Source organism: Micromys minutus, assembly GCF_963924665.1.
Source record: "Micromys minutus genome assembly, chromosome: 2".
In the NCBI taxonomy this organism is placed as follows: Eukaryota; Metazoa; Chordata; class Mammalia; order Rodentia; family Muridae; genus Micromys; species Micromys minutus.
The window spans coordinates 2,188,302-2,207,561 of record NC_137971.1 but is presented as its reverse complement, the minus strand read 5'-3'; the positions used below and the strand labels follow the sequence as shown (position 1 = coordinate 2,207,561).

The following is a 19,260-nucleotide window of genomic DNA, read 5'->3' as shown; positions in this document are numbered from 1 at the left end:
CACCTTTCCACCAGTGTTGCCTAAGAACACATGTGGGAGCTGGACAGATGGCTCAGCGGTTAAGAGCACTGACTGCTCTTCCAGAGGTCCTGAGTTCAATTCCCAGCAACCACACTGTGGCTCACAACCATCTGTAAATGGGATCTGATGCCCTCTTCTGGTGTGTCTGAAGACAGCTATGGTGTTCTCGTATACATAAAATAAATAAGAAACCTTTTAAAAAAATCTTTAAAAGCAACCACAACAACAACAAAGGAACACATTTGCCGGCTCTGGCCTCAGAGCCCTCCCCGCCGGCTGTCCGTCCACCTCGCTGGCAGGTGCGGCAGCCCAGGGATAACCTAACACAAGCCTTACCTTCAGAGCCTGCTCCTTGAAGTACTGCAGGGCATAAGTGAAGATCTCAAGGGCTTTGACTTTCTTGCCATTCGCTGCTGTCAGGTCGGTGTCCATGGTGAGGTCCTGGGGGGAGACAGATGTGACCTTGGTCAAAGAGGACCATGCCTCCAGTTAGGGATGGCTGTTTGGAGACCGGTGGGATGCTGCCTCCCTCTGTTTAGAGAGGCAGAGAAGATGGTGTGCTCCCTCCACCCAAAGGGCCAGGCAGTGATGTGTCCTTACTGTACTAAAGCTCTGGGGGTTCTCTGAGGGCCCCACCTTCACTGTGTCTCCTTCCTCCCTTCCCTCCTCTCCCTTTCGTGGATCCTCAGGAGCAGGAGCCTCTGCCCAACAGCAAGTCCTGGGAAGGGACAGCAGGTGCCAAGTCCAGTGTGATTTACATGCAACTTCCAGACATGGGTCACCCTTGGGAGCTCTGTGGCAGCAGCTTAAATCATACCACTTCACTGCCAAGCAGGATGCTAACACACAGCAACCTCTCCTCTCCCGGCGAGCTGCCAGCCTAGTCACTAAAATAGAAGAGCTCCTATTTTAAGGCTGGCTCTGTCTAATCTGCTGAAAACCAGGCAGGCATTGCTGCCTCTCTGGCTCTGGCAGAAGCCAAAGCAGCTGCTGTTCGTGGTCCTCTGACAGAGGATGCTGTGCAGAGGCCAGATGGTGGGTGGAAAGAGGTCATCAAAAAAAATCATGAGCAGGGTCCCCAGGGGAGGGGAAGAGGTAGGACTGGTGGGCGTGGAAGGGAGCCCCTGGACTAACCCACTTATTAGTGTCAGGAACAAATTAATCAGACTGATGTAGGCTATACAGCCAGGCTTTGCCTTTGTTTTGAGGCAGGGCGACGAGTTGCTAATGGGTCCGTGTGGGGCCTTCGGTTATACCCTGAACCGTCTGCTCATGCTCAATGCTCTAAGCCATTCTCCTGATGCCCAGCAAAGGTCCAGGGAGGCAGCAGAGCCTGAGAAGCTACGGCTCGTCCCGTGCCTCCATGGCCCAATCTTGACAACCAGCACTGTGTCCCATCTGGAAAAATGTGAGTCCGTTTCAGCCAGGAGAAATGCAATCTCATGTAAGTCTAGAGCCCTGGACGGTGAGGTGCCAGCGATGGTTTTCCTGCTGCCTCTGTGCTGGAAATGCTAATGGAAGCTACCATTCCACTAGAACTTCCCTTCCTCTGGGAACACTGTGTATTTACATCACTTTGATCCTTACACTCCCTGTGAACATGATGTTGCAACTGTCTTCATTTTAAAATGGAGGGTAAGCTGGCCCTGGTCGTGTGGGCGCAGGAGTGTTAGCCCCATCCCTTTGACTGGGCAGTGATGGACAGCTGGCCCTGGTGCCATGGGCATGGGAGAGCTGGAAAGCTGACCACCTCCACTACCACCCAGGCCCAGATCCAGGCCTTTGAGCTGGCTCAACCCAATCTTCGAGCTGCTGGAGTATGTGAAGGGACTGGTCCTACAGATCCAAAGCTGCAGGATTCCATGACACAGGCCCAACAACAGGATATCCAAGAGGAGTCCCCGTGAGAATCCAGGATTGATGTGTAGCAGAAGCCAGAGGCCTCAAACCAGACCAATTACTCACTACAATGAACATCTGCAAGTAAAGTTGTTTGAGAAAAAGGGTGTACTGTTTGATACACTGTGACACACCACAGCTTCCACAGGGAGATGGGGCCTTGGGGAGGTGGGGAATGGGGAGGAGGTTACAAGGGTGGAAAGCAGATATGGAAGGACTGGGAAATGAATGGGATTTGGGGTTTGTGATGTGAAACTCATGAAGAATCAATAAAAAGTATGAAAATAAATACATTTTTTAAAAGGAAGCACAGTGAGGTCTAGCAAGGTCACATGGCTTGAACTAAGGGTCTTGGAGGAATCAAGGGTGGGATTGAAACCCAAGGCATGTGGCCAAAGTCTAAGGTCTTCATCTAGTTTCCAAATTTCCCATAAAGCTTTGGGATAGGGACACCTCTTTGACCTGGGCAACTCACAGCAAACTGGCTTGCTCAGAGTTTTAGAAGTAAGGCCATAGGTCTGGCATTCAGCCCTCTAATGACAACCACACATACTTAGCTTCTTGCTCCACACATACAGAGGGTGGCCCGTCCATTATTCTGGTTTGTAGAAGAATTTTAATCCAGCAATATGGCTGCTCTGACAAGGAATCAGATCCAAAGACTTTCTAGGTCTGTGTGATCTGGCCAGAATGACACAGGTTTAATTCTTGTGGCTGAAATACAGGCATGCCCTTAATGAAACACCTTTAAATCCAAAATAATAAAGGTAAAGTTAGTTTGTGGAAGGAATCAGCCATGTTTGAAAGTGAAGTCTAATTGAGGGGCAGACAAAGTGACAAATCAGAGAAATATTTGATAGAAAGAGTCAGAGATAAGATACACCCAACTCTCACAAGAGCAGACAAGAAAAAGAACCAACTTTAGAGAGCAGTGCATAGGGAGAGGGGAAGGATGGAGAGGGAGAGACAGGGAAGGAAAGAGGGATAGAGGGAGGAGAGAGGAAGGGAGGAAGGGAGAGAGGGAGGAAGGGAGAGAGGGAGGAAGGGAGAGAGGGAAAGAGGGAGAGAGGGAGTGGGGAGGGAGCAGTTTTACAAAGACAGGTTGCAGGTGAGAAATTCAGTCAAAATCCAAGAAAATGCTTAGAAAAGCATTTGGGCCAGAATGAGCTGAGTTGAACCATCCAGCCAGAGTTCAGAAAGAGCTAGAAAGGGTGAGCTTATTCACCAGTAAGCCTCTGAGACAACAATTACATCTGGCGAATAAAAGATATTTTTACACTGGTTGTTACTTCCAAACCAATCAGTTCAAAGCCTCAGTCCTGACCCACCTCTCCTACTTGAGCCTTCAGCCACTAGTTGGTCTCAGTAGATAGAGGGTCCCCTGATCTCCCAACACCCCCTTGGGCAGCAAGGGCACAGCACCCTACAGCCATGTCACAGCTGGGATGCTTTCTGGCCTGTCAGTTTCCTAAACAAAACAAACAACTAAATACCCCCAACAACTCCCCCCAAGCAGGATGTACTATGAGATCACAAATGGATGTTAGATGGTCATTAATTTCTATTTAGGAGAAACCTGGGGAATTCAAGTTGAGGACTTCCCGACACTGAGGTTCCTTGCTCCCCTCAAGAGGTGAACTCACCCCTGTGGTGTGGAGTTTCATCTTGAACTTTTCCAAGTACAGCCATTGCTTGGCCTCATTGGGGTCCAGGTCGTGGTAGAAGTCCCTGGCAGCATACCCAAAGCTGTGGAACTTCCTCTCTGGTGTCAGCAAGATGGTGGTCGGGGTCTTCTGGTTGGAAACACCCGGGTCACCGCCTTCCCATCTCCTGTCACCAAGGAAAAGCAGAAGTTTCAGGTCTTTGACGATCCCCACTCTAGTCAGCAGAGTGGAGCTGAGTGCTTGCACTGTGTCTCTGTATCAACTGGTTAACACCCAGACTCAGTTAGTAGAAGAGACAAGAACCAGGTTCTTACTCAGAACAAGTCCTGCGTTTACCGTTCGCTCCGTGTTTACTGAGCAGCTACTGTGTGCCACATGCTGGTGACACACGGCACCATGCTTATTATGTTTCAACCTTCCAGTACACCAAAACCTGGTAGGTCGTATCCTGTTTTGTTTCTCGTTTGCAAGCACTCAGCAGCTGATAGGAATACAGAGCTAGCCGGATTCCTCTTCTCAATAAGACCAGTATGAACAAATGCATCAAAACGTGTGACTGGACAGAAAGAGGGAGCCCAGGGGCATGGCCTGAGGGTCCAGGGAAGGCAGAAGCAACAGCTGGTGGGGCCCAGGAGAGAGCAATTAGATCTCAGAAGGAAGGTCACTTCAGCCTGCTTTAGGTAAGTTGGCCCAAGCAATTAAGTGATGTCAGAACCTTTGCACATAAGAAGATGTGCTGTGCACACAGAGGAGTGAGGGATGGGCGGCACAGCAGTGAGTGTAACTGGGCTGGAGAGATCTGTGAATGACGGGGAACAGCTGAAAGTCTAACGAAGGATGGGGATGCTGGTGCTGAGCACAGAGGCAGGAGTAGAGGTCAGGCCTAGCCTGGGGCAGTGCTGAGAGACTTAGGAAGAGAGAAGAGAAAGCCAGAGACCAGAGGGCTATGTCCATGGCTATGGTGTTGATGGGGAGCCCAGGGGACCCAGGAAGGGGGAGCTCAGATAGTGATCGGGAGTGCTGGGGAGGAGGGGGTTATAGGTGGGGTGCATCTAGAAGAAAGAACGCACGTATGTAACTGAAGGAGGGGCCCCAGACAGCTTCCATGGCTCAATGACAGCCACGGCGACAAAGTGGGAATCATCCTGGACTGGTCAGTTGTAAACTGAGGAGAAGATACAGGGGCAGAGGAGGAAACAGGTGGACAGACACAGACATGCGATGGGACAGGGCTGGGGTCAGCTCAACCCTGGAGATGTTTCCTTCCCCTGGACAGAAGGAAAAAGAAACGCTAGGGAGACGGGGTAGGAAGGGTGGGTTGCTCATGTTTCTTTGCTCCTTGGAGTTCCTGCCCTCCAGAAGCCAGGGCTGCCAGGAGTTTACACTGTTCCCTTCCCTGCCAAGCCTAGACTTGGGAGCAGCCTTAGTGCCAGAGGCTAGCCCTTGGATCACCTCTACCGTAGATACTGTGTAGGGAACCTCCTGGCTGCTCTCACCCAGGCCACACCCTGGAATCACTGCAGCTGGGATCCAATGGTACTGCACAGCCCCTCCCTAAACAATGTGAGATTAACTCGAAGGGAACGTGGAGTCTGGACCTTGGCAAGTAACACCAAGTGTCTAGACCTGAACCCAGAGTGCTCTCCAGCGCACAGGTGACTAGCCTACCTGCATGTCTACACAAGCATGGTGCCCAGGCCGTCTGGCGCTCCCCACCCCCACTCACCGCATCACATGGATACATTCTGGCTCCTTGGTAAAGCTGTAGGCATAGCCACTGGACGTGGTCCCAAAGTCGATGGCCACCACCACGAGAAAGGTCTGCTGCTCGGAGACGGGGTCAGCATCGTTCTGCAAGTGCACAGGGAGGCACGGGAAGGTGAGGGCCAGGTCTCAGCTTCAGGTAGAAACCCCTACCCTGCCCAGTTTGGCATCCACTGCAGGCAGACTACCCCTCTCAAGCAGGCCAGCCCTAGCTCCCACCCAAGTGGCTCAAGGAGAAAAGAAAGCAGCCTTAACTGGAGTGCAGGGCAGCTGGCCGACTATGGAAATGCTACCATGGGGCAGAGTCCCAGACAAGTGTCTCCTTGTGCAGACATCATCTCCCCACTATTGCTGTACCCAGGTCCCTCTGCAGAACCCCTGCCACCACTGTAGCCTCTCAGGAGCTGATCCTCCTGTCTGCTCACACTACCCTCCAGGCTGATGCCTCTGCAAACATCAGGCACACCTCAGGATGTGTTTTCAGGCCCAGGATAGGAAGCAGGATTGGCAGAGTGCATTTGCTCTTCCACTACATCCATGTGCACACAACAGGGGATGTGAGGGGTTGCCTAGCAAAGGCGGTGAACACATGAACACACACACACACATGCACACATGTGCACACACATACACACACAGTCCATATACACTCACACATACTTACATATACACTCACACACATGCACACACATATGCACACATGCACACACAGTCCACACACCGTACACACACACACACACACACACACACACACACACATTTCTTACCAAGATATGGGAAGGGGACAGAGGTGTTATTCCTGTGTCCCCGAGACTCCGAGCTGGAGATGAATATGCAGATGTGGGGGCCGTTTCTAAAAGAAAAGACAAAAATTAGCTTTTTAAAAGTGACACGGAGCAGAAAAGAGGCCAGTGTGGCTTTGTTCCTACATAAAAGTCTGCTACCATGCCAAACATGGCAGTTCCCAGCTAGGAAGGCAGAATTTCCCTGCCCAGGCCAGAACCCCTTGTGCTTGGCCTTTAGAAGTGAACAACTGGATGTCCCTACCCCCTTTCTCTAAACGATCACGAGGCCTGTCACCACCACCCTCGCCTCTACCCCCTTTAAACAGGAGACACGGCTCTGTTCCCAGAGGAGTCAGGTCTGGGCTGAGTGCTCTGTAATGCAGACTCCAGTGGCCCAGCGCAACCCGAGTCACGTGCAGGAGAACATGGCGGTCCTCTGAGCAAAGTGCTTATCATGTTCATCAGAGCAGCCTCGGCAGCTTGCATCCCACCCCAATGGGATGACCGTCTCTCATAGAACTAGGGATTTGGGGGGTCGCAGGACCCTCACCTGAGATTCCAAGTCTTTCCTCCCAGCCTCTGTACATGATTCTGCCCTAAGTCTGGTAGCCTTGGAGGCTGGGGAAGTCCTGGAATACACAAGCTGGGGAACATTATGGGAGCAGCTCCTCTTGTGTGGCCATGGAGAAACCATCATGCCCTGCTGAGTGTAGATTTTCTAGAGTGGCTGCTTCACGGACACCCATGCTCTGTGTGCCTAATAACCTCATTGGTTCCCCAGCTTGACCTTTACAGGAATCATGTCACTAGAACTTCATTACAGAGAGATCACTCATGTCTCCCCTACGGAGGAAATTATTGCAATGGAGAAGACAGGCCAGTCTTTAGGTATTCTGGAAGAGCATCTACAGCCCTCGGGTTGCCAGAGGTGCAAAGGACACACCCTTCCATGGGGCTAACAATTCTTGCTCATTGAATATGGGACCTGAGAGCAATTCCCAGGGACAACATCCAGTGACTGGCGGGCGCCATCACCTGCCTCTTCTAAGGCACAAGGCGAACTCACATCTTCAGGGATGCTAGAGGTTTCTGACGTTCAGGAAGGAGAAAGTAGCAGCCAAACGGTAGCTGGGTTAGCTGCCCTGGCCCTTATGGCGACCGATCCCCGTAAGGAACACTAGGTCAAACAAAGGGCAATGGCAAATGGCATAAATGTCTTAATACCCGCGGTCCTGGCTCTGTTGCAATGATTCAAGAACAGACATTTGTTCTGGAGCACTCTCAGGGACCCCCAAGGACAAGATACACTGTCCCTGGTCAATGTTTGAAAGCTCCACAGTGCCCTCGTACCCACCGCCCAGGGCTGGCAGTGCCCCAAAGCAACCAAGCAAAGACTTGCTGACAGAAGCTGCCAACCAATCAGGGGGACAACAGGCAGATGCTGCATGCCCACCAGTACCAGGAGCCAGGCACTGCTATGGAAGCCCTGCTAGTTTAGCACACAGCTTAATTCCATGTAGGCGGTAGATGAGTTAGCTCTATCTGGGAAAGACTCTCCTCTCCGGGGAGCATGAGGAATAGCTCCATCTGTTAAACCACTCTGTTAATCCCAGCTTCTTGCAGAATTGCTTTTTTCTACTTTGTGGGAATTCAGACAGCATTATTCAGTGGCTCCCGAGCAGGTTGAGGAGCAAAACGGATCATGAACAAGAGAACGTGAAGTTTCCTTTCTACAAGTCACTTCCTATCTGGGCTCATGGTCTTTCTCTTCCCCAGAAGGCTCTGTGAGCTTAGGAGAATATGGTCAGCTTCAATAGTCACCAGAGAAATGCAGATCAAAACTACAAGGGTATCAGGGTGTGGTGGCACACAGCATTATTCCAAGCACCTATGACACCAAGGCAGGTGAATCTCTGAGTTCAAAGCCAACTGGTCTACCAGAAATTACAATAAGATGCTACTCCACCCACAGGGATGACTATAACTTTTAAAAGGAAAGAAAAACAGAAATTGGAAGGCTGGTGCCTTGCTGGTGAGATGTAAATGGGCCAGGTGCCATGAAAGGGTTTGGCTGCTCCTCTCAATGGCATATGCAGAATGACTACCAGATCCAGCAATGTAACTAGTAGAGACTTGGAAACGAACTCACGAGAGACTTGTATGTGAATGCTCACTGCAGCAGCATTCACAATAACCCGAACTGGAAACACACCCATGTGTCCATCCTTAGAGGAAGGAGTCCCATGGTTCACCAACACGGTGGGATAGTATCTGGAACAGTGCAACCTCGTGCAAAGCTGACATTGACTCCAGTGAGCCAGGAAACAGTGGAAATAAGACAAACACGAAAGAGCAAATACTATATAATTTTGCTTGTGTGGACTATCCTGAACAGGCAAACCCAAAAAGGCAGGAAGTAGGTGAAAGGCGGCTAGAGCTAAAGCCCAGAGCTCCTGACAGGGCAAAGAGTTTTGCAAATAGTGGTGTTCGTGGCAGGCACACTGTTGTAAATATAAACCATGCTGCACGTTAGTTGTACATTAAACATAAAACTGTTTCAATAGGAAGTTCTGTATTACTTATACTTTACCAGAGTAAAAAATATTTATTAAGCACTCATCCTGGGCTCGTGATGCAACTCAGCTAGCAGAGTGCTTGCCTACTATGCACAAAGCCCTGGGTTTGACCCCCAGCACAACAGAGTGACCCACACCTGTAATTCCAGCACTGTGAAGGAAGAGGCAAGAAGATCAGATGTTCAAGGTCAACCCCAGGTTACATAGGTAATTTAAGGGCAGCCTGGGCTACCCAAAGCCTTGTCTAACAACAAAATTTATCCTGCTTATCAGAGGACACAATCTTTCCTGTTCCTATCAGTACCCATGCCCTGCTGCTCTTGAAATGTGGTAAATGTGGCTCCTCAGCTAGTCCACAGAACACCCCCATCTCTGCTCACTGAGGTCCAGCCGGGCAACCCTTCCACTAGTTGATGATGGTTGCATCCTATACGAAGCTCCTGAGGCAACCTCGGGCAAGTTGCCATCCACCCTGGAGCTACCCTCTCTCCACCTGCTACCTGGGAGGCCTGAGGCTGTGTGTCCACATTTGCACAGAAGGTCTTGGAAGATACTAAACATCTAATTGCCCAGAAAATCTGGTGTTGGCCGTTAGCAAACAAGCGGCGCGAATGGGGGCTGCACACGCCCTGCTGCTGCCTGGTCCTGATTATCTTGTCACTTGGACCTTCTCAAGCTTTCTTTGTTTAACCCCTGACGTGCGGAACAGCACACGCCGAGCCAAGCATTGAACATGCAAGTGCTTTGGGACCTCAGGGGACACCAGGATATACTGAGGGCAAAGAAAAATCAAGGATGGGGAGGCGGTTCCCATCCTCCCCTCCCCCGAAACATATGGCATGGTATTGAACAAATCATTTGACTTGCTGATCACTTTCCAGGCCTAGAGGCAGCCGAACTTCATGGACCTCTTCCATCAGAAATTAAAAGCCAGCAGCACTGTGCAGATTTCAAACTGATCTTTGTAGACGGGGAGGGTGGAGTGGTGACATTCTCAAAGATAGGTGCAAAAATCAAGTTTTAAACGTCAAGGGGAAATGGAATGGCCCTACTGTGTTCCCTGGGAGGATACAGTGGAAAACTTAATTCTGCTGCAATGGCAGTCCCAACCAGGACTGACTTCCTTTGTGCTGTATACAAGTCACAATAACCAAACACACAAAAGGACAATGGAGCTTGAGATCTTTCCCGATAGATCGAAGATAACAGGCAAGAACACTGGTGGAGGAGAGGCTACAGATATAGGGAACAAGAGGGTCTCTCTGGCTTTCACTTAGGCAAAGGTCATCTATGAAAGGAGAAGCCTGGTGCCATAAGGTCATGCAATGACAGCTCCACAGGGAACAAACTCAGACAACGAACAATCCTGACCAGAAGCTCAACCCGTGGGGAGTTTCTTAGCAATGGCCTTGGATGAAAAGAAAATGTAGGCTCAGCTGCAGAGACAGGGAAGGAGGCCTCAGAAATGCAGGCTAAAGGGCGTGCTTTACCAGGAAGACGGCCAGGGCAGAGCTGAATAGCCTAGGAATCTGGAGAAATGCATGCCCGTGTTCCCTCTCCCTCACACAGAAGCTGTCCAAGGCCTGTGCCATGACACCGTGGGTGGACTGGCTTTCTGTGGCTGTGGCAGAATATGAGATTATCAGCTGAGAAGGGAGATGGTTTATGTTTGACTTGCAGCTCGGGGGATTGACTCTAGTGGCCCTGTTGCTTTGGGCCTGTGGTGGACACAGTCATGGTGAGAACATGTGGTGGAGGAAGTCTACTCACCTCCTCAAAGCCAGGAAATACAGACAGACAGACAGACAGACACACACACACACCACATATACCACACACACACCATGAACACATACACCACATACACATACTACACACACCACACATATACACACACCACACATACACACACACCGCACATATACACACCACACATACACACACACCACACATACACACACACCACATATACCACACACACACCATGAACACATACACCACACACACATACTACATACACCACACATATACACACCACACATACACACACACCACACATATACACACACATACACTACACACACATACTACACACACCACACATATACACACTATGAATACACACACACCACACATACTCATACACACACCAAACACGTGCAGGGAGGGAAAGAATCTCACTATGTCCTACAAAGACCCTCTGTGACCTAACTTCCCCGAAGTAGGTTCCACCTCTCCAGGTTCCAGTCTCCAGTAGCTTTGGTAGGGACAATGGAGGAGGTGAACAATTTTAAGCCATGGGAGTTAGAAAGACAGGGACCATTTCAAAGATGCAAATGGTCAACTGCAAAGCCCTGGCAAGGCTAAGAGGAAGTGACCCTGGCTCTTTTTTTGTGAATGGAAATTTAACCATCGAGTTTCCTACATGGATAATTTCAGATAATTTTTTTTGTGGTACTAAGAACTGATCCTAGAGCCCCACAAATGCCAAACGTGCTCTCTCCCACTGGGCCGTAGTGTGAGCCCTGTCTTAGATAAGTTAGTATCACTCCGGTCTTCTACAACTAGGTACATAGGCTATCTTTTTTTTTTTTTAATCAGTTGAGGACTGTGTTTGTTGGTTCACTTAAAATGACTTTTGCAGCACAGAAGGGTACAGAAAATCAAAGTATGCAGCAAAGTAAGAGCGAGCAGATAGAAGTTCTCTGAACCAGTGAGCCTCCTGCTGCTCAACTCCTTGGAGCCTGAGCCCACAGTGGAAGAACAGCTAGTTAGCGTAACCCTCACTGCTCACCTTAATGGCTTAGGGATTAAGGTGTGGGCTTCATCTGGTCCCAGCTACAAATGCAAGGCACGTAAAACTAGGTCGCGTTTTATTTGCTCTCAGCTCTAATGGCTTTCATCAGAGCAGGCACTCTTATAATGAAAATAAATAAATCAAGTCTTGAGAAGGGAGTTGTAATTCATAAATTTACTTGTTGCCCTTGTCTCCATGGGGGGACATTAGTCGGCAAACGGCAGTGGGCAGACTCCCCCGAAGTATGAGGTACTGGGAAATCGATCACATGCCCTAGACACAATGCTTTTAAAGATGAAGATGGAGCCACTGGGCTGGCCTTACGCTGCAGAGCTCCGGGCTTGTGTGAGATGTGACGGGAAGGCCCATCAAAGGCTCTCCTCTCTGAAGAGCTCTCTTTGCTGACTTTCGGATTTATGTTTCTGCTAAATAAATGGTCCTTTCCAAATGTTCACAACTTTAAAAATACAGTATACATATGCATACACAAACATACACATACACACACATATACACATACATACATACACATACATACATACACATACACACACACACATACATACACACACATACACATACACATATACACATACACACACACACATACATACACACACACACATACATACACACACACACACACACACACACACACACACACACATTCCATTTCTTCTTTCCTGGGATGACAGGTATTTGCCTAAATAACAGCCTCTATAAAGAAGCCTGCTCTTCCTCTCCTTACACAACGTCTTTGTAGTATCATCTTGGAAAATTAATCTGCCCAAGGTCATGTGTAGGTTACTGGAAATGTCTCTTGGGAAGGAGGATTAAAAAAAAAAAAACTTTTATTGCCCTGGAAAAGGCTTCATGGCTAGCTGAACTAATGCATTATACCAAGCTGAAGTTTCATCTCAGTAATAATTGATGTTTTTTTTTTTAAATTACCATGGTTGATGTCCAGAGTAAATGGAAATTTTATTAGCATGAGCAGGGAAACCCTCTCACTACAGAGAATCCTGAGTGCTACATCATAATCACGGGAATGAGGACTCCACAGTTGAAATTGAAGTATCCAGTATGGGCCGAATGGGGGCTGAGACAATGGCCTGCCTCTTGTAGCAACCCTCCCTGCTTCCTGGACACTCTGAGAACAGTAAGGTTTCCCCAGTCGGTGAGTTCCCAGAGACACTCCTCTGGGTAGTACACTTTCTCCTCTTACGCCCAGGTTTGCACACGTGTTCCTAGGCCTTCAACTGGGCCTCAGCATGTGCAGGCAACTCTAGGAGAGTTGAGAAAACACATTCTGGACCAACAGCTTGCATAAATCAGGCTCAGCAACTGCGTCATCCGGCCACCAGCACCCTGACTTTAGACAATCTCCATGCGTGGTCTCACGATAGTTCTGTCTACCAGCATCCTTCATGGACTCTGCTCCATGGGCTGAGGTCAGGTCTTACTTCCTGTCTGGTTCCCCTGACACCTGACATGTCACAGAGTTGCAAATCTTTGATAGTTGAAGAGATGGATGAACTGAGATAGCTAGAGAGAAGAGAGGTGTGTGTGTGTGTGTGTGTGTGTGTGTGTGTGTGTGTGTGTGTGGTGGCTAGGGTTAATGGTCAGCTTCATGGAATCTAGAATCACCCAGCCTCTGGACATGCCTGAAGGCAGTGATCTTGATTGCCCTAAAGGAGGTGGGAAGGCCAGGTCTTCTATGGGTGGCACCATCCCCTGGCTGGGACCCTGAGTTGTGTCTGTGGAGAAATGCTGGGTAAGCAGCATTCATCTCCGCTCTCTGCTTCCTGACTGGATGTGACCAATGCTTCAAGCTCCTGCTGTCAGGACCTCCCCCCACCCCGTACCCTTAAGCTCGGAGCCAGAATAAAGACTTTCTCCCTTAAGTTGCCTTTGTCGGCGTGACTCATCGCAGTAACAGGAAAAGACACTAGAACAGATGGACAGGTGGAAATTTTATGTGCCCGGGAGCAGACCTGGTGACTATTATCCACAGTCTTGGGGCAACAGTGAGGTCTTTTTCAACTGAGGCTCCAACTTCTCAGTCAGCGTATTAGGAATGTAGAATCGGTCCTCAAATCAGCCAGATATGCCACTCTCCTCAGACACCCTATTTTCCAGAGGAACCATCATTGTTCCCAGACAAGGAAGATCCCCCTCCCTCTATCCCCAAACCCCATCATTTCTTAGTTCATGTTCATACTACTACAGTCTTGCTCCAGACCCTCTTGGCCTTGATCCTACTTGGGCCTGGCAGTGCAAGCTACACCCACCTTGCAGTCAGGGCCCTCTGGTCAGAGCTGAGGTCCCTCTACTTCAGCAATCCTGTCAGGGGCTTCCTGATGTCGAGTCCAATGAGGGAGAGCCCCGCCCACTGATGCCCTGGCACCTCAGAGCCCGCCACCCTCTGCCTATGGCCTCTTCCGTGTCTGTCTGCACCACACCTACTGGAGGATCCCAGAGGACTTTGCCCAATTGGTTCCTCTGCACAGGAGAGTATCTCCACTTCTTTAGCAAGACACCCCTGACTTGTCCTCTGATCCTCATTCTCCCTTCAAGTCAGCCCTTTTGGTTTGGGTACCAGAAGAAAGGACTGTGCTCATTGGTGCTTGGCAAGGAACTGGCAGCATTCAGGTGCCAGGTGTGCTAACCTGGGCTTCTCCAAGTAACAGCCACAAGGATAAATCACCTTTAAGGCACATCCTCTCTGTCTTCCTTAGCTCAGACCCACGGAGAATCTCTCTTGCGGCTTCAGTCTCTGTGAGCACCTGTGAGTCCTGCTTAGCTTGTCCTGTGGCCCCTGCTCCTATGGTGCCCTCAATGTCTCTGGCTCCTACAGCCCTCCCTCCCCCTCTTCTGCAGGTCTCTCTGGTTCTGCCTAACGCCTGGCTGGTTTGGCTGAGGTCTCTGAGTCTGCTCCCATCAGCTGCTGGCTGAGGCCTCTCTGATGACAGTTGGGGTAGGAACTGTCTACCAGTATGGCAGAACATCATTTGGAATTGTTTCATTGCCCTGGGTTTGTTTTTTGCCAGACGTGTCTGGTTGTCTCCTGGGTCCCTGGGCTGTTCACTTTCTGGTTCCTGGCCTTCCAGGCAATGTCAAGCACGGCCCCCTTCTCTCTCATGTCATGGGCCTCAAGTTGAACCAGTCATAGGTTGGCCATTCCCACAATTTCTGTGTCACCCTGTCCTGCAGGCAGGACAGAGTGTAGGTTAAATATTTTATGGCTGGGTTTGATATCTCAGTCCTACTATTAAGAACCTTGCCTAGATAGAGAAGATGCCTGTTGGGGGCTCTGGATCCCCATTACTTGGACACGTTGTTAGGGTCACTTTCATAGATTCCAGGGGGTTTCCACTGCATTCCATTCCCATTTGGGTTTCTATGTTAACCCCCAAATGTTCTGGTCATCTCTCCCAGTATTCCCTCCATCTCTCCCAGCCCCATCCCCACCTGATCCCTCCTTGTCCCGCCCCCTTCAATCTCCAGTCTACGCACAGATACTTCATAAAGAATAGCTATACCTCTCCTTGAGTACCTGCCCTGGTTAGTCTTTATTGTCAACTTAGCACAGCCAGGGGTCACCTGGGAAGATGGAGTCTCAGTAGAGGGTTGCCCAGATCAGACTGGGCCATCTTGTCTGTAAGAAACTCTCTTGATTGTTGATTGACATGGGAGGGCCTAACCCACAGTGGGCAATGTAGATGGTTCTATACCTTGTTTAAGAAATATGGCTGGGCACAAAACACACACACACATACAAGATAGATAAATAGATAGATAGATAGATAGATAGATAGATAGATAGATAGATAGATAGATAGATAGGTAGGTAGGTAGGTAGGTAGGTAGGTAGATAGATAGATAGATAGATAGATAGATAGATAGATAGACAGACAGACAGACAGACAGACAGACAGACAGACAGATAGATAGATAGAAACAAAGAGACAAACAGAGAGAGCACCAGTAAGCAGCACTCCTCCATGGTTGCTGCTTCAATTCCTAACTTCTCTTAAGCGAAGCCTGTTACCTGGAACAGCAACAGAGATAGAGCAAGTTCCAGAAGTTGGGCCATCTAAGGCTTCATGTGGATAGGGCCTCCCTGCTGTGCCAGCCATGGCAAAGAGCAGAAAGGCCATAGCAGGAATCTGTGGAACTAGGTGGGAAGGAGCCATCCTTTGATCAAGAGCTTTCTCCTGACTCCTAACCCATTCCTAAGGTGCCACCATTAACCCACCCACAAGGTCCTTGTGACCTACCTGTCACCTCTTAAACAGCCCACCTTTTAAAGTTGCTATATTGAGCACTAATTTTATAACATGTAAAACATGGGGACACATTCAAATTACAGCAGATATGAATGAGAACCCCCACTTCACATAAGAGCAAACCAATATGGGGGGATCAGAACGTCCCCCAAGTCCTGGCAATGGCCACTGATCTCCAAGCTTAGGTAACCATGTGGCTCTGCCTTCCTTGGGCTAAAGAACTGTACAATAACTTTCATTTAAAGCTATTATTTGATTATTAATAAATAATTGTCCATAATTTATAATTAAACAATTAATGTTTAATTTTATGGTGTATTATGTTTTATGCATATGTATTTTATTAAAATATATTATTATTATTTTAATATATATTAAAATGTTTACTTAATATTTAAAGGACTAATTAAGAAAACTCAAAGACCCAAGTAAGAGAGGGATACTTTGATGTCACAGAAGTCTAAAAGCAGAGTTAGGAAAGGAGAGGTCAAACTCTGGCTTGGCCTTGTCCCAGATATAGGTCATTGTGTGCAAGTTTTCTTCTTGGGGCCTCATTTTCCTCACTGAAAAATGAGGCTGGGTAACCATGGTGATATATTTTATTGTGCACTACGAGGATTAAGTAAAAAATGCCTATCAAAGCTGGTGCCTGGCAAAAACCCAGTACAAGTCCTAGGTGTTTTTTACCATCAACAACATCACCATCATCATCATCATCACCACCACCAACATCATCACACTGGTTCAGCTACTGCAGAGAAAATGGTCTGTGGTTACACTGTGAAACAGGCACAGTGCCCCCAGACATACAAGGTCAGTAAATGTATTCACCTGAATTTAGATTCTGTGGGTTTGTCCATCAAAGCTGAAAATCTATACGAAACAGAAATGTGACAAATGGAACCTACAGGAAAATTTTTAGTGAGGGTCAAGACTGCCAAGGCTGAGTGAGACTGTCTGGGCCCAACTTCCCATTTAGACTCTCTGCTCACCCAAGGGCACTTCCAGACTAGCCGAGGAGAATATGGGAGGCCAAATGGCCTTGAGCAGCCTTCTTGGATCTTGCAAGAAAGCCTGGTTTCCCATCTAAAACATAAGGCCAATGTGGAGCTCTTTTCTATCTGAGATTGACCCCTCCAAGTTAATAGTAAACATGCCTGGGAGGGTGCAGCCTTCAGAGGCCACTGCACAGCTTCTGGAACTGCTGTGAGGCTAAAGAACATGCTTCTACCATCCAGTCAGCTGGGCTCACACTGAGCAACAGAACACGTCCCTGCCACCACATGTTCTTGAGAGGGAAAGGGGAACAGGAGGGGAGGGCAGGCAGACAGAATGGCTAGATTCACCTTTCTCTAGCTGAACTCTCTAGTAAGAAAGTGTCCCGGAAAGGGCTGTTTCCAAGCCAACCATGTGCTCCAAGCTGGAGAACTTGGACACACCCTTCAACTTTATGCAGGTGGTTGTGAGACTAGAGCCGTGAACACATAACACAGTCCTCTATGGAGTTCCTTAGTAGAAGAGATGTCCAGAGTTTCTTGTAGAAGAGATATTCCAAGACGGGTAAGTGATCCGCTGACCTTGGATGGCATCTCCCAAGCACAGACAGCTGCATCATTGTCTTACAGACAGGTGGTATCCCATGCCAGGAGCCTATGGGCTAAGCTTCTCTTAGACACCAGAACGGCAGGATAAGGATGCAGTCACAGAGCAGGTAGTGCCTGCTATTCTAGCTTCTTCTCTGTTGGACACTCTGAAGCCCAGCATGCAGATGCGGCTGCCTGCTACAGGGCTGAGTAGGGGCCACCCTCCCACCCTTCCCTCTCTGGCAGAGGATCATTTTAAAAGTGTTGTAGAATAAACAAGATTCTGAATACCCATCAGAAGTCACATCAGAACCAACAGCACTAGGATTGATACAGTGTAGCTGTAGTTGACTGATACAGTGTGACTATCGTTGACTGTTACAGAGTAGCTATAGTTGATTAATACAGTGTAGCTGGCCATGGTGGCTCAACTTGTGATCTTAGCACTTGGAAGGCTCAAGTAGGAGGGTCACCATGGAAAACTAGCCTGGACTACATAGTGAGTTCACGACTAGCCTGAGCTATAGAATAGGACCCTGTCTCAAAACACCTAAACAAATTCAGTGTGATTATTTCCATGGACAAAGCCTCTGCTCACTGAGGTAAAAGCAAAAACAGGCAAATGCTCAGAGGCACCAGAGAGCCCTGGGAAGAACAAGGAAAGACTACTGCCCAGCACAGCCTTGGGAAGAATCTGGTTGCTAGTGTCAAAACTGCAGGGACACCTCCAGGACCCGAAACCCTGTTCAGCACAGCTCTTGCACCATGGGTAACACACACGGAGAGCCTTGGATGCTTACAGGGAGAAAGGAGAAAACGTTTTTTTTTTTTTTTTTTTTCAAGACCTCTTAAGATCTTTTAAACTAAAAATTTTTAAATAATTAAAAGTTATTTTAACCATAATTATTCTGTGTTTTTCTGAGACTGGCAGGCTATCTACTATGCTAACAAGATACCTGACTTCTCAGTATTTTTAATACAAAAATCTTGAGAGGTGAACTTGCGTGTCAAGGAAAGAATTCTTCACTGGGTCCAGTTACTGATTAACACTGAGCTTCACTAAGGTAAAACGTGAATAGCAAAATTTCAAGAGTTGCTTCCTTCTGGTGGGACTGACAAAAAGTACATAACTCAGAGTTTAAGAGGCAGGGAGAGAACACTGGGGAATGCTGAAGAAGGGCTCCCCAGCACTCCCTCTTCTCCAGGCTGGATCTGCTCAAAGTCTTTTATCAAGAAAGGTAAGGGGTTCCGAAGCTGCTTTGTAAGGTTAACTCTAGGGTGTCCCTATAGAGGGATGGCAAGTCACAAACTGCATGCCTAGGAAAAAATGCAAATTGAACCCCCCTGAATTCTTTACAGAGCTGAGGAGGGGAAGAAGGTCTGGAACAGAGCAAAGTCAGGCAATAGAATGTGTGCTAATTTTCAGGGGCCTGGAGAGATTGCAGATAGCCTGGGTGTTTGCATACACCAGTGTTTTTGCACGCCCCAGTGTGTTTGTGTGTGTTATGTGAGCATGAGAGGGCTTAAGATAAAACAGCTTCCTAGGAACCTTTGTCCTGGTCTCATACCCAGTCCAGAAATGCTTGGGCCAAGGAAATGAGACTTTGTACTGTAACCACTAAGCTTGGATGACCAATGGCCCCATCTGGGCTTAGGGTGGAGACCTGGGGCACCCACCGTGGTCTGTTTGCCCCTTCGGTCCTGTTCTTGTCATCCACAGACATAGTTCTCAAAGGATGCAGCACTCTGGCTTGAGTCAGCTTTAGGGTGGCCTGCAAGGACAGCCTGTCCCTACTGTTATCTTTAACAGCCTGTGTGGAACTCAATTAACTTGCACCATCTCCTCTGCAGAGTGGAATGTGCGATGCACCCCCCACCCCAC

General features: G+C 48.6%; 1 protein-coding gene across 1 annotated transcript in view; it reads right to left on the bottom strand.

Annotated features, from left to right (window-relative positions):
- Positions 1-19,260, bottom strand: part of HSPA12A (heat shock protein family A (Hsp70) member 12A) — a 62,658-nt gene that overhangs the window by 21,952 nt on the left and 21,446 nt on the right. The window contains exons 2-5 of the mRNA XM_080913132.1: positions 6,116-6,201; positions 5,311-5,435; positions 3,564-3,750; positions 358-462 (exon numbers count right to left, since the gene is read on the bottom strand). Of these exons, the coding sequence (XP_080769258.1) occupies positions 358-462; positions 3,564-3,750; positions 5,311-5,435; positions 6,116-6,201 (503 nt within the window). The remainder of the gene's footprint in view (positions 1-357; positions 463-3,563; positions 3,751-5,310; positions 5,436-6,115; positions 6,202-19,260) is intronic.